The sequence below is a fragment of the Orcinus orca genome, chromosome 18 (genome assembly GCF_937001465.1).
Source record: "Orcinus orca chromosome 18, mOrcOrc1.1, whole genome shotgun sequence".
Taxonomy (NCBI): domain Eukaryota; kingdom Metazoa; phylum Chordata; class Mammalia; order Artiodactyla; family Delphinidae; genus Orcinus; species Orcinus orca.
In genome coordinates this window covers 54,525,692-54,540,388 of record NC_064576.1, presented here as the reverse complement: position 1 = coordinate 54,540,388, position 14,697 = coordinate 54,525,692, and the positions used below count along the sequence as shown (strand labels likewise).

The window sequence follows — 14,697 nt, the reverse complement described above, 5'->3', positions numbered from 1 at the left end:
GTATTGGAGGGGAGGCAGGTGGGAACAGGTAAAATAAGAAGGAAGAAGGTGGCTTGAACACCCGAGGAATGCTGGCGGTGACAGTCTGCAGGCTGCTCACCCGAGCAGGATGTGACTGCATGAGGAACCCCTTGCACTCATCTCTCCCGTGTGCCTGGTACTTCCAGGGGGTGCCCTTGATGACAGGTCCCTGAAACTGAGGGGTGAACCTGAGCAGAAGTGACCAAAGAATTGAGGAAATGATCCAGATTCTGAGCGGGGATGGAAGTGGAGAGACCAGCAAGACCCTAAAAACCAGCTTATTTGAAACAAGGAATGCCCGCAAGAGACTAAGATATGGTTCAAGCAGTCAGGCTAACTGTGTCGCAGGAAGCATTTTGCAAAGTTCTCTTTAGGCTTTTTTGTAAGCGGTAGACTGTGCTGCTGCACCACCTAGAGGCTCAAAGTAAGATTGCAGCTTTAGGAGAGCAGAGTGGGATCATCCTTGTTTCTGGACCGGTAGTTTGGGCTTCTGTGGTCCCTTCCCAAAGACTACCTCTTGTTGTAATAAAACGCTATATGCTACAGGGTTGGTTACCTGTGAACCCCGTGGGAGAGGCTGCAGGATATCTGCCGAAGGGCTGTGCCTCCAGCCCTGCAGCTCTATGACCAGTCCAGCCTGGCTGGGGCGTTCATGGGTACCACTGTCGAGAGCAAGCTGCCAACATGACCGCCTTAGTCCAGAGCTCAAGCATCTCAGTTCCTGTTTCTTCACACTGAATCACAAGGCAGCTTCTCAGGAGATCAGCATTTCCCCACTCCCGGCTGAGGACCACACTGGCTATGCTGCAGCTGTGCCCTTCTTCAGCATTCCCTGGCTAAATGGTGTCCTTTCATCTCCTGGCATTTACTCCTGCTAATGGCTCTGGTTCTGGCTTAAAGCCTCCTCTCCCTCCATCTCCTTCCCTCCCCTGCCCCACCTCCCTCCATCCTCTCCCTCAGATCCAGTCGCTTTGCTGGGCAACAGGCACTTCTGGTTAAAACACCAGGGTAGGAGGGGATAACCTAGCTGTGTCAGGAGGTGGGGTGGGAGTAAAGATGTAGGAATACAGACCAGGAGATTCAACACAGACATAGAGACAAGAGAGGCCATGGCAGTAACTTCTCTTTGACTCTCCGTGGATAGCAGTCTCCTCCCTCACCCTCACCCACCCCAACTCTAAAAGGCTGACAAGCAGAAAACCTAGGTAATGTGTATGTTTTCCAGGGGACAATTCAGGAGACACAGAAGAGTTTTCTGACTGTTTTTTCCCCTTAATCTTCAGTAGTGCTTAAACATCATTTTTCTTCAAAGTTGTTTTTGGAAACATTTCAGAAAACACCTAATTAATACACCCCACAGCTCCTTTGAACAAATTCTGTTGAGTAATCTGTTTTGAATGAATTTTTTTCAGTGTGAAATTTTAGAGTGTCATATAAAGAATGTGTATAATTTGAGGAAAAACAATAAACTGAACATCCAGGGACCTACCCCTCATAAACAGAACATTACTGGTACCTTGGAAGGCTCTATTGCATCCTCTCCCTGGCCCCCATCTCCACAGGTAATTCACTATCCGGAATTTTGTATTAATTATTCCCTTATATTTTTATACACATGTACAAATATTTGACTGTAAAGGGATATATGTATTTATACATATGTGCATGTATGTATATATAACAATATAACACAGTCATCACGGGGGACTGATTCCAGAACCCCTCTGGATCTACAATATCTACAGATGCTCAAGTCCCTTATATAAAATAACATAGCATAGTATTTGCATTTAACCTATGCACGTCCTCCTGTATACTTTAAATCATCTCTAGATCACTTATAATACCTAATACATGTAAATTCTATGTAAATTATTGTAAACACAATGCAAATGTTATATAAATATTTGTGGACACGTGACAAATTCAAGATTGCTTTTTGGAACTTTTTGGATTTTTTAAAAAATATTTTCAATCTACAGTTGGTTGAATCCGGGGACACAGAACCCACAAATATGGAGGGTCAACTATACGGTTTTGCCTGTTTTTGAACTTTCTGTAGATGGACTCACTCTTTTTTATTTTTCTGTGTCTTGCTTCTTTTGCTACGTTTTTGCAGTGCACCTGTGTTGAAGCATGTGGCTATCATTCTTCTTCATCATTGTATAAAATTCCACTGAATGAACATATCACAGTTTATACTGTTGATAAATATTGTACATGCCCCCTGATCTTCATAAGCAAGATTTTCTCTAGAGTTTATATCTAACACTGTTGTGTCACAGGGCACACACAAGTCCAACTTAACTAGGTAATAATCATTTTCTAAAGCGGTTGTACTAATTTCACAGATCAGGTTGCCCTGGAAACAAACTAGGGTGCTCCTGTGAAGGAAGTTTATTGGGGAATTTTTTTTTCCTTTGTTCCTTTGTACAAAACTACAAAGGATGGAGAAAAAAATGCAACCATAACTCCCAAGGAGTAGCCTTCCTGCACTCTTTATCGTTCCTGCTGTAAACGATGCTGCAAAAGGCTAACAGCTTTCTACTTCTTGCATAGTAGCACCAAGAGTGACTTCTTCCGTCTTTCATACTTTAAAAAATGTGAGGTAATTCTTCAAGCCCTGTCCCTCACCCCCCTCTCTATCCCAGCTAAAACACAGATCACAAATCATCCCAATTTGCAATGTGCAAAACTGTTTAAATGCCATTTGTCACAACTTCCCACTCCTTTTGAAATCTTTTTCCTTTTTAGAATTACAGTCTAAGGAATCTTGCTTACTGTTGCAAAGCATTTTTTGCATTGTTTTCTTGGTGACTGGGAGGCACTCGTACCCAAGCCATTATATGCTATCATTATTTCCTAGCATTCTGAAACATTCATGAAAAGCTAGAAAATCATTCTCTAATTCCTAGGCTTAAAATACTTACAATGGAGTCAAATTCCATTAGTAATAAACAACTGGCACCTAACTTTCAAGTGCCTGATGCTACATAGCATGACAAAGGTCTGATCTCTATATCCTATGGAAGAAGTGCTCAATCCAGGCCAGAGAGCTTCCTAACATGCTCACATTCAAGGCAATCACAATATTCCACTGATACTTTGCACTAAAATCCACAACAAATTGAGCAAATAGCCTTCCAAGTCATTCTGTCAGCATTCAGAGGCAACTGAATAAGAACTTAGGATTCACTGTCCTATTAAAAATATTCCTAGCTTCCGTTCTTCTTGAAAACCATGTTAGAAGCACTGAGGTTGTTCAATGTGCCTTCTATCACAGCAATTCCACTTCGATACCTTTGTTTTTTAGTTCAATACTGAGTATGTTAACAAGATACTACAGATTGATAACCAAGGCCAGGCATTTCTTAAGTTTATTGGGGAATTCTTAGTTGGGAGAGAAAGATCACAGACTTAAACAACTGGAAAAAGATAAAAGAACAATTAATTGCACATTATTACAAAAGTAATTTCTGAAATGTTTATTCTGAGCCACTGCTAAAACAAAATTTTAGTTCGTATTTTGGTAAATGAACATATTAAATTACTGAAAAGCAAAAAAACAAAAAGTTACTGTTATGCAAGATCTTAATGTAGTAATTCAACACAAACAGCTACAATTACTCAAAGCTGCTTTTGCTCTATATCTGGTATATTAAACAAAAATGTGAATTACTTTTAACACTGCACAAGTAACCAAAGGTAGTTAAATCCAGAAATATTAAAACCTGATATTAAATAGTATTCAAACATTTCAACAAAAACAAAACAATGAACTTCTAGAACTATAATTCTACCCATGTGAAAGGAATGTACATGGATGGTTTAAAAAAATAAATAAATAAATAAAGTGACAAGAGTGACCAACACTGTATCTGCATCTTCAGAACAGGAATACAGTGAGTGAGTAAGTGTGTGCAGGGTCTTCTAATGAAAATGAGAAAAAATGCATTTCATTTTAGTACAATTTCATAATTCCCACGGAAGCTCTAACTTGCATGTGCTGGTGACAGGTGGACAGGGTTTTAAGTGGAAAGTATTTTCCCTACACCCTGAATATGGATGCATTACTTTTTTAAAATTCTGTGGAAAGTTTCCCTTGAAAAAACCAAATTTAAAGCAATAGATTGATGGGAAGTTGATCATTTTAATTGTGGAAGAATAATATTTGCTAAATAAGTAACTAAGAAGACATCTGCATCTAGACTCTGATGATGAGTCAAGGTTAAACTTTGCATTTGGGGAACGTGCATGATATCAAAGTCACGTGGGTAAACTAGCTTCCACTTTATACCTGATGCATTTAATTACGTGATTAACTTCTCCTACCAGTAAAATAAAACCTTTATTTAAGCAAAATGAAAGTATTATGAATTGAATTAATTCACATCAAATATCTGAAAGGGTAAGTGGAACGTTTTTCAAATTATGAAGATGTTATCACATATATTCACTGGGTGAATATTCTTAAAGATTTTATTACTCCATTAAATTGTGTCACACCATCCAATAGATACTGTAATTTTCTTCCGTGTCATTCCTTTCGTGTAAATCAGGAAATATTTTCAAAATCAAAATAATACCCAAAATATAAATGTAATTTAATCTTGGCTTGGGGAAAAGAAGAATATGAAAGAAGTGCTCCATTTCAGTCTGAAACAACGTTCTAAAAACCCCGTCAGAGGCCTCCTTCACTTTCTTTCCACAGATCCTTCGATGGTTCTGAAACTGATAAAACAGAGAATTCAACCCAAAGCACAACACAACTTTAACAGTTCTGAATATCATATTTCATAAGGGCCAAAGTGTGCAGAATGGCAGTATTACACTGTCATAATAAATCTACTTATGCCAAGTATATTTTTAACAAAATAAGACAGAGTCGTCCTCAACGAACAGACCTGTTCTGAAGGCTGAGCAACCAAATAGATCTACAACGTCTTTGGAAAAATCACAAAGTGCCTTTAAACAGAGTAAGTTTAGACTGTTCTTGATTAAAAGATACTGTTATAAACTCCAATGTTTTCTTTCTATATATGGAAGCTTAACTCCCGTTTCTTTTCACATCTGCCAACACTTAATATTTTTCTCTTCACCCCTGCACTGAACTGACAGAAGTGTGGAGTTCCACTGTGATTAGTACTATGCATGCTAGTGTCTAAGGACTGGTCTGTCAGTCCGCAGTGGCTGAATAAGGGAATTCTGAATCCATCACAGCTCCAGATAATGCAAAGAAAACAAAGATATGAGGAAAATCTTACCATAAGAGAAATAAACAAACATTTTCAAGTACAGAAAGTTTTACAGAACTAATACATTGTCACTTTAGCTTAAAAGAAATAGAGAACTCAGTTTTGCTGTTAATAAAACCCGTACATACATCAAAGTCAACAAACACAACTTGATAGTTATACACTTGTAAAAATTCAATCTAAGCTTAATAACCAATCAATCTATGTCATAACAACCTGGTTCCTAACTTTAAAAAACCCAGTCCAGTGCTGCTGCATATCAAGTTCTGAGAAGCTAAAGACAGAATCAATTCTGGTTATATGTATTTCCTGCATTTCTCCACCTTAAAAAAATACCTGAAGAAACTTCAGGAAAATTTATTTTTAAGGCCTGCTCTATTTCTTTATCTTAAATTGAGAAAAAAACAAAGCTTACACCGTGTAACCTTGAAATATTTAAATAGATTTTGGTATTTTTCTTAAAAAGCAATAAAATAATTTCTCTACTGTAATTATAATTCAAATTAATGTAAGTGCCCTTATTCCTTGTCCCCTGGTGGGTGCTATGTCTTCTATACTTTGTGCAGCTTCCAGAACAGTCAGTGCTCAAGAAAAAAGAAAATGTAACAGAGCAAAACCAAAGCCTCCCACAAAAAATGATTTACTCTAGGGTTACAAAATCTGCTAATGGAAGAACCAAAAATTCACACACACATACCCTCACATACAAAACACAATCCCGGTCCTCCATGCAGGTCAACTCGCAGTTACTAAAGACAAGTAGTAGAAAATGCAGAGCCCAGAAAGACTGCATCAGAGGACTTTACAAAACAGTGCAGATACACTTTACTGGGGACGGGATTCAGGGGAGGGTCCCATTTTTTTCTAGAAAAAGCTTATCTTTGCTAAAGTGGGGTGTTTTTTTTCCCAAAATCCCAACAGTGAAAATAATTATTGGGCTTCTAAATGCATTTCCAAATTAACATTAAGTTTTAAAATGTCAACATGTTTTGCACCTTTATTTTCATTTATAGGATAAGTTGGGGACCCAAAAGAGTGAATAAGAAATAAAAATTCTTACTGCACAATCTTTATAGACATTTTATTTTAAAGCACCTTTTTAATGTTAACAGTGGGTTTCTAACAAGAAAAGAGTAAAATAAAAGAGGGCACCAACCACTAGCAAGGTAAAGTTCTCCTTTACGCACGTGCACGCACACACACACACACACACACACACACACACACACACACACACACACACACACACACACACACACTTGCTTTCATGCCAGAACAATTGGTAACATTAGCAAATAATGTCATTTGATGAAAGGCTGGGGAAACTACCACTTATGATATTTATAGAAACCTAAACTACTTATGTTTCTAAGAAATTAAATAACTTGGGGGATTCAAAAAGCTACCAATAGGTGACCCATGAAAATAAAATTGACCCTTAAAAATAGGACAAAAGATGTCAGAAAAAAAATTAGCCTCGATGCTATTTTTTGATGTGAGATTTGTTATTAACAGGATACCATTTGCTTGCAAAGGAGCAAAATATAACTCCCTATCCCTGTCACCCACCCTCAGCCACCTCAGTGCAAATTCTAGCAGCACTATTTGGATGCAAAAAGAATGCTGTCAGTGAATGTCCCTGAAAGCCTTCAAATACATGTTCTTAGGGTCTTAACACACTACACATGTGTATAGAAGAATAAACGAAGATAGTATTTGAGAGATTACAAAAGTTTGAACTATATATACCATGTGATGACACAACGCACTTAAAAAGCTATATTTACCTTCCTCCCAATTCACTTTAAATGTTAATATTCACTATTCAAATTTTACCCTATGCATCTTTATCTGTTCCTTCCTCTCTCAAAACAAATAATAAAATATACTGGTTTGGAGTTTGTTCTATGCATTTTCCAAGAGCCAATCAAACAGGGACTCAGATCTCTCGTCGTTGGACGTCTTCTCCATCGCCTCATAGTATTTAAGCACAGCCTGCAGAAGGTCTCCCACTTTCCAGCCTTTTTCTTGTAATCGTCTTGAAAGCTAGTAAGAAAGAAAGGTTAAGTCAAACATCAGATAAAACTAAGAATCCTGGCGTTCGCAGTAAAATACTGTTTCCCAGTTGGAACAAGGTCTTTTCCCCTAAACCACCACTCTTTACACAAATTAAACATTTTTCCTTCCTGGCTTTTATAAGTACTCTCCTCCACAGAATGACACTTTGGGATTGTTGGAGCCAGAATCCCACAAACCTCACCCAGCAGATATACGCCCTCTGTGTGGGCGTACAGAGGCTACATTTCTACAGGAAATTCTTAACCTAACTAAATACATCTGCCATACCCTCAATTAGGAACATAAAATAATAAAGACAATGTCAAGTTTAATAAAAGGATGTGGATTTTCCTTCCACAACACATAGTGTGTTTTTTTCCCTGGAATACGCACTCTAGCCTCAACGGAAACATGGCTTTCTAAGTTAAGAAATGTTAATGTTTCAAAAAAAAAAAAAAAAGTAAATAAATATTAAATACTGTGGTGATCATTTTGCAATATATACCAATAGCGAATCATGTTGTACACCTGAAACTAATATGATGTTATATATCAATTATAGCCCAATTTTTTTAAGTAAATAAATGCACGTTTAAATAAACTATCACCACCAATCAGAACATGTCTTCACTCACTTTTTTTCTACTTAGTTCTGTAAAAACTAATTTTTTGTAATATAAATATGCTTAACCTTTTTAAAAATAGCTTTACGGCAATATAATTCACATACCATACAATCACTCATTTAAAACATACCAGTCAATGGTTTTCATTATATTCACAGAGTTGAATGCAACATCATCACAATCAATATTAGGACACTTTTATCACACCAAAAAAAAAGCCCTACCTGTTAATCATCACTCCCCACTCCTCCAAACCCCCTCAACTCTAGACAATCACTAATCTACTTTCAGTCGATAAGACTTGCCTATTTTGGCCATTTCATTTTAATGGAATCATAAAATATATGGTCTTCTGTGACCTGGCTTCTTTCATTTAGCATAATGATTTCAAGTTTCCTCCATGGTACAGCATGTCTCTACTTCATTCCTTTTTATTGACAGATAACATTCCACTGCGTGGACAGTCCACATTTTATTCATCCATTCATCAGTTAATGGACATTTAGGATATTTCCACTTTTGGCCTATTATAACACTGCCATGGACATATGTTTTCATTCCTCTTGGGTATATACCTGGGAGTAGAATTGCTGGGTCATATGATAACGCTGTGTTTAACTTTTTGAGGAACTGCAAGAATGTTTTCTTAGGTTACGTGGGGATGAGGTTCCCTTACCCCAGCACCATTACACTCAGCTCTGCCTAGGGACTTCCTTAGCCCTCAGTTTGAAAATGTTTGCCTCCCTAAGGCCAGTTCTAATACTTTCCCTGCCCATTCTTTCTCCTTGACAATTCACGTCCTGAGCATCCCTTTCTGTCTTATTTTCTCCTTCTGCCTCAAAACAGAAATCTACACTAGAAAAATCCAAGAAGTATAAATAAAGACAACAAAATACAAAAAAAAGATTTTACATAATATCTTTTTCACATACTTCTTTCAACAGTATCTTTGTAAATTCTGAACCAGGAATCAAAAGTAACGTGATTCTTCCTTTTTTGTTGTTATTGATCATCTTACATTGGTTATTCTTTGGACTACTCTATATTACATAGTAAGATTAAACCAAAGTTCTGATAAGGAAAATTCTTGGACAAAAACCTTAAGACTGTAAACTAAAAATCTTGACTGATAAGGTAGTTGGGGACTTCCCTGGTGGCACACTGATTAAGAATCTACCTGCCAATGCAGGGGACATGGGTTCGATCCCTGGTCTGGGAAGATCCCACATGCCGTGGAACAACTAAGCCCATATGCCTCAACTACTGAGCCTGTGCTCTAGAGCCCGTGAGCCACAACTACTGACCCCACGTGCCTAGAACCCATGCTCCGCAACAAGAAGCCTGCGCACCGCAACAAAGAGTAGCCCCCGCTCGCTGCAACTAGAGAAAGCCCGTGCGCAGCAACAAAGACCCAACACAGCCAAAAATAAATAAGTATATAAATAAATAAATTTATATAAAAAAGTAAGGTACTTGGCACACAGTAAGTTATCAATAAAAATATCCTATTAGTGCAACTAACCTGAATGTTCCATTATTAGAACCCTATTAAATGCTCAAAGTAAACTACTGTCCCTTATTAAACGTTTAAACGTTTATTGGCTTTTGCTTATGCCAGCTTCTCATACTAATGAAACTGGATTAACAGAAGAGACACACTAATTACTAGGCACAATTATGAAGCAATTAAATACAAAGAATAACTCTATCTTTTCATATGAATACATGAAATGCTTATTTTTTAAAAAATTAATTTTCTTATTAGCCATCAATTTTACACACATCAGTGTATACATATCAATCCCAATCTCCCAATTCATCCCACCACCACCACCACCACCACCACCCCCACCGCTTTCCCTGCTTGGTGTCCACACATTTGTTCTCTACATCTGTGTCTCAATTTCTGCCCTGTAAACCGGTTCATCTGTACCATTTTCTAGGTTCTGCATATATGCGTTAATATACGATATTTGTTTTTCTCTTTCTGACTTACTTGACTTTGTAGGACGGTCTCTAGATCCATCCACGTCACTACAAATGACCTGATTTCGTTCCTTTTCATGCCTGAGTAATATTCCATTCTATACATGTACCACATCTTCTTTATCCATTCGTCTGTCGATGGGCATTTAGGTTGCTTCCATGACCTGGCTATTGTAAATAGTGCTACAATGAACAATGGGGTGCATGTGTCTTTCCGAATTATGGTTTTCTCTGGGTATGTGCCCAGTAGTGGGATTGCTGGGTCGTATGGTAATACTATTTTTAGTTCTTTAAGGAACCTCCATACTATTCTCCACAGTGGCTGTATCAATTTACACTCCCACCAACAGTGCAAGAGGGTTCCCTTTTCTCCAGACCCTCTCCAGCATTTGTTGTTTGTAGATTTTCTGATGCTGCCTATTCTAACTGGTGTGAGGTGACACCTCATTATAGTTTTGATTTGCATTTCTCCAATAATTAGTGATGCTGAGCAGCTTTTCATGTGCTTCTTGGCCATCTGTATGTCTGCTTTGGAGCAATGTCTATTTAGGTCTTCTGCCCATTTTTGGATTCGGTTGTTTGTTTTTTTAATATTGAGCTGAATGAGCTGTTTATATATTTTGGAGGTTAATCCTTTGTCCGTTGATTCGTTTGCAAATATTTTCTCCCATGCTGAGGGTTGTCTTTTCGTCTTGTTTATGGTTTCCTTTGCTGTGCAAAAGCTTTTAAGTTTCATTAGGTCCCATTTGTTTATTTTTGTTTTTATTTCCTTTTCTCTAGGAGGTGGGTCAAAAGGGATCTTGCTGTGATTTATGTCAAAGAGTGTTCTTCCTATGTTTTCCTCTAAGAGTTTTAGAGTGCCCAGTCTCACATTTAGGTCTCTAATCCATTTTGAGTTTATTTTTGTGTATGGTGTTAGGGATTGTTCTAATTTCATTCTTTTACATGGAGCTGTCCAGTTTTCCCAGCATCACTTATTGAAGAGACTGTCTTTTCTCCATGGTATATCTTTGCCTCCTTTGTCATAGATTAGTTGACCATAGGTGCGTGGGTTTATCTCTGGGCTTTCTATCCTGTTCCGTTGATCTATATTTCTGTTTTGGGGCCAGTACCATATTGTCTTGATTACTGTAGCTTTGTAGTATAGTCTGAAGTCAGGGAGTCTGATTCCTCCAGCTCCATTTTTTTCCCTCAAGACTGCTTTGGCTATTCAGGGTCTTTTGTGTCTCCAAACAAACTTTAAGATTTGTTGTTCTAGTTCTGTAAAAAATACCATTGGTAATTTGATAGGGATTGCATTGAATCTGTAGATTGCTTTGGTTAGTACAGTCATTTTCAAAATATTGATTCTTCCAATCCAAGAACATGGTATATCTCTCCATCTGTTGGTATCATCTTTCTTTCATCAGTGTCTTATAGTTTTCGGCATACAGGTCTTTTATATCCCTCGGTAGGTTTATTTCTAGGCATTTTATTGTCTTGCAATGGTAAATGAAAATGTTTCCTTAATTTCTCTTTCAGATTTTTCATCATCAGTATATAGGAATGCAAGAGACTTCTGTCCATTAATTTTGTATCTTGCAACTCTACCAAATTCATTGATTAGCTCTAATTTTCTGGTGGCACGTTTAGGATTCTCTATGTATAGTGTCACATCATCTGCAAACAGTGACAGTTTTACTTCTTCTTTTCCGATCTGTATTCCTTTTTTCTTCCCTGATTGCCGTGGCTAGGACTTCCAAAAGTATGTTGAATAAGAGTGGTGAGAGTGGACATCCTTGTCTTGTTCCTGATCTTAGAGGAAATGCTTTCAGTTTTTCACCATTGAGAATGATGTTTGCTGTGGGTTTGTCGTATATGGCCTTTATTATGTTGAAGTAGGTTCCCTCTATGCCCACTTTCTGGAGAGTTTTTATCATAAATGGGTGTTGAATTTTGTCAAAAACTTTTTCTGCATCTGCATTGAGATGATGATATGGTTTTTATTCTTCAATTTGTTAATATGGTGTATCACATTGACTGACTTGCATATATTGAAGAATCCTTGCATCCCTGGGATAAATCCCACTTGATCATGGTGTATGATCCTTTTAATGTATTGTTGGATTCTGTTCGCTAGTATTTTGTTGAGGATTTTTGCATCTCTATTCATCAATGATATTGGTCTGCAATTTTCTTTTTTTGTAGTAGCTGTGTCTGGTTTTGGTATCGGGGTGATGGTGGCCTCATAGAATGAGTTTGGGAGTGTTCATCCCTCTGCTGTATTTTGGACGAGTTTAAGAAGGATCGGTATTAGCTCTTCTCTAAATGTTTGATAGAATTCACCTGTGAAGCCTTCAGGTCCTGCACTTTTGTTTGTTGGAAGATTTTTAATCACAGTTTCAATTTCATTACTTGTGATTGGTTTATTCATATTTTCTAGTTCTTCCTGGTTCAGTCTTAGAAGGTTATACCTTTCTAAGAATTTGTCCATTTCTTCATGGTTGTCCATGTTATTGGCATAGAGTTGCTTGTAGCGGTCTCTTAGGATGCTTTGTATTTCTGCGGTGTCTGTTGTAACTTCTCCTTTTTCGTTTCTAATTTTATTGAGTTCTCTCCCTGTTTTTCTTGATGAGTCTGGCTAATGGCGTATCAATTTTGTCTATCTTCTCAAAGAACCAGCTTTTAGTTTTTACTGATCTTTACTACTATTTTCTTTGTTTCTATTTCATTTATTTCTGCTCTGATCTTTATGAGTTCTTTCCTTCTGCTACCTTTGGGTTTTGTTTGTTCTTCTTTCTCTAGTTCCTTTGGGTGAAACGTTAGATTGTTTATTTGAGATTTTTCTTGTTTTGTGAAGTAGGCTTGTATAGCTATAAGCTTCCCTCTTAGAACTGCTTTTGCTGCATCCCATAGGTTTTGGATCATCATGTTTTCATTGTCATTTGTCTCCAGGTATTTTTTGATTTCCTCTTTGATTTCTTCAGTGATTTCTTGGTTATTTAGTAACATATTGTTTAGCCTCCATGTGTTTGTGTTTTTTACAGTTTTTTTCCCTGTAATTGATTTCTAATCTCATAGCATTGTGGTCAGAAAAGATGCTTGATATGCTTTCAATTTTCTTAAATTTACTGAGGCTTGATTTGTGACCCAAGATGTGATCTATCCTGGAGAATGTTCTGTGCGCATTTGAGAAAAAAGTGTAATCTGCTGTTTTTGGATGGAATGTCCTATAAATATCAATTAAATCTGGTCTATTGTGTCATTTAAAGCTTGTGTTTCCTTATTAATTTTCTGTTTGGATGATCTGTCCATTGGTGTAAGTGAGGTGTTAAAGTCCCCCACTATTATTGTGTTACTGTCGATTTCCTCTTTTAGAGCTGTTAGCAGCTGCCTTATGTATTGAGGTGCCCCTATGTTGGGTGCATATATATTTATAAGTGTTATATCTTCTTCTTGGATTGATCCCTTGATCATTACATAGTGTCCTGTCCTTCCTTGTCTCTTGTAACATTCTTTATTTTAAAGTCTATTTTATCTGATATGAGTATTGCTACTCCAGCTTTCTTTTGATTTCCATCTGCATGGAATATCTTTTTCCATCCCCGCACTTTTAGTCTGTATGTGTCCCTAGGTCTGAAGTGGGTCTCTTGTAGACAGCACATATATGGGTCTTGTTTTTGTATCCATTCAGCGAGCCTGTGTCTTTTGGGTAGAGCACTTAATCCATTCAGGTTTAAGGTAATTATCGATATGTATGTTCCTATTACCATTTTCTTAATTGTTTTGGGTTTGTTTTCTTCTCTTGTGTTTCCCACTTACAGAAGTTCCTTTAGCATTTGTTGTAGAGCTGGTTTTGTGGTGTTGAATTCTCTTAGCTTTTGCTTGTCTGTAAAGCTTTTAATTTCTCCTTCAAATCTGAATGAGATCCTTGCTGGGTAGAGTAATCTTGGTTGTAGGTTCTTCCCTTTCATCACTTTTAAGTATATCATGTCACTCCCTTCTGGCTTGCAGAGTTTCTGCTGAGAAATCAGCTGTTAAGCTTATGGGAGTTGCCTTGTATGTTATTTGTCATTTTTCCCTTGCTGCGTTCAGTAATTTTTCTTTAATTTTTGCCAATTTGATGACTATGTGTCTTGGTGTGTTTCTCCTTGGGTTTATCCTGTGTGGGATTCTCTGCATTTCCTGGACTTGGGTGGCTATTTCCTTTCCCATCTTAGGGAAGTTTTCGACTATAATCTCTTCAAATATTTTCTCGGGTCCTTTCTCTCTCTCTTCTCCTTCTGGGACCCCTATAATGTGAATCTTGTTGCATTTAATGTTGTCCCAGAGGTCTCTTAGGCTGTCTTCATTTATTTTCATTCTTTTTTCTTTATTCTGCTCCGCAGCAGTGAATTCCACCATTCTGTCTTCCAGGTCACTTACCTGTTCTTCTGCCTCAGTTCTTCTGCTATTGATTCCTTCTAGTGTTAGTTTTCACTTCAGTTATTGTACTGTTCATCTCTGTTTGTTTGTTCTTTAATTCTTCTCGATCTTTGTTAAACATTTCTTGCATCTCCTCGATCTTTGCCTCCATTCTTTTTCTGAGGTCCTGGATCATCTTCACTACCATTATTCTGAATTCTTTTTCTGGAAGGTTGCCTATCTCCACTTCATTTAGTTGTTTTTCTGGGGTTTTATCTTGTTCCTTCATCTGGTACATAGCCCTCTGCCTTGTCTATCTTTCTGTGAATGTGGTTTTTGTTCCACAGGCCGCAGGACTGTAGTTCTTC

General features: G+C 37.4%; 1 protein-coding gene across 4 annotated transcripts in view; it reads right to left on the bottom strand.

Annotated features, from left to right (window-relative positions):
- Nucleotides 1–3,380: 3,380 nt before the first annotated feature.
- Nucleotides 3,381–14,697, bottom strand: part of AKAP11 (A-kinase anchoring protein 11) — a 48,314-nt gene continuing 36,997 nt past the window's right edge. For 3 of the 4 annotated variants that reach the window (XM_033436732.2, XM_033436731.2, XM_033436734.2), the window contains one exon: nucleotides 3,381–7,322. In XM_033436732.2, coding sequence (XP_033292623.2) covers nucleotides 7,182–7,322 — 141 coding nt within the window. In that variant the 3' untranslated portion in view covers nucleotides 3,381–7,181. The remainder of the gene's footprint in view (nucleotides 7,323–14,697) is intronic. The other variant, XR_004485694.2, reaches the window with a different exon arrangement.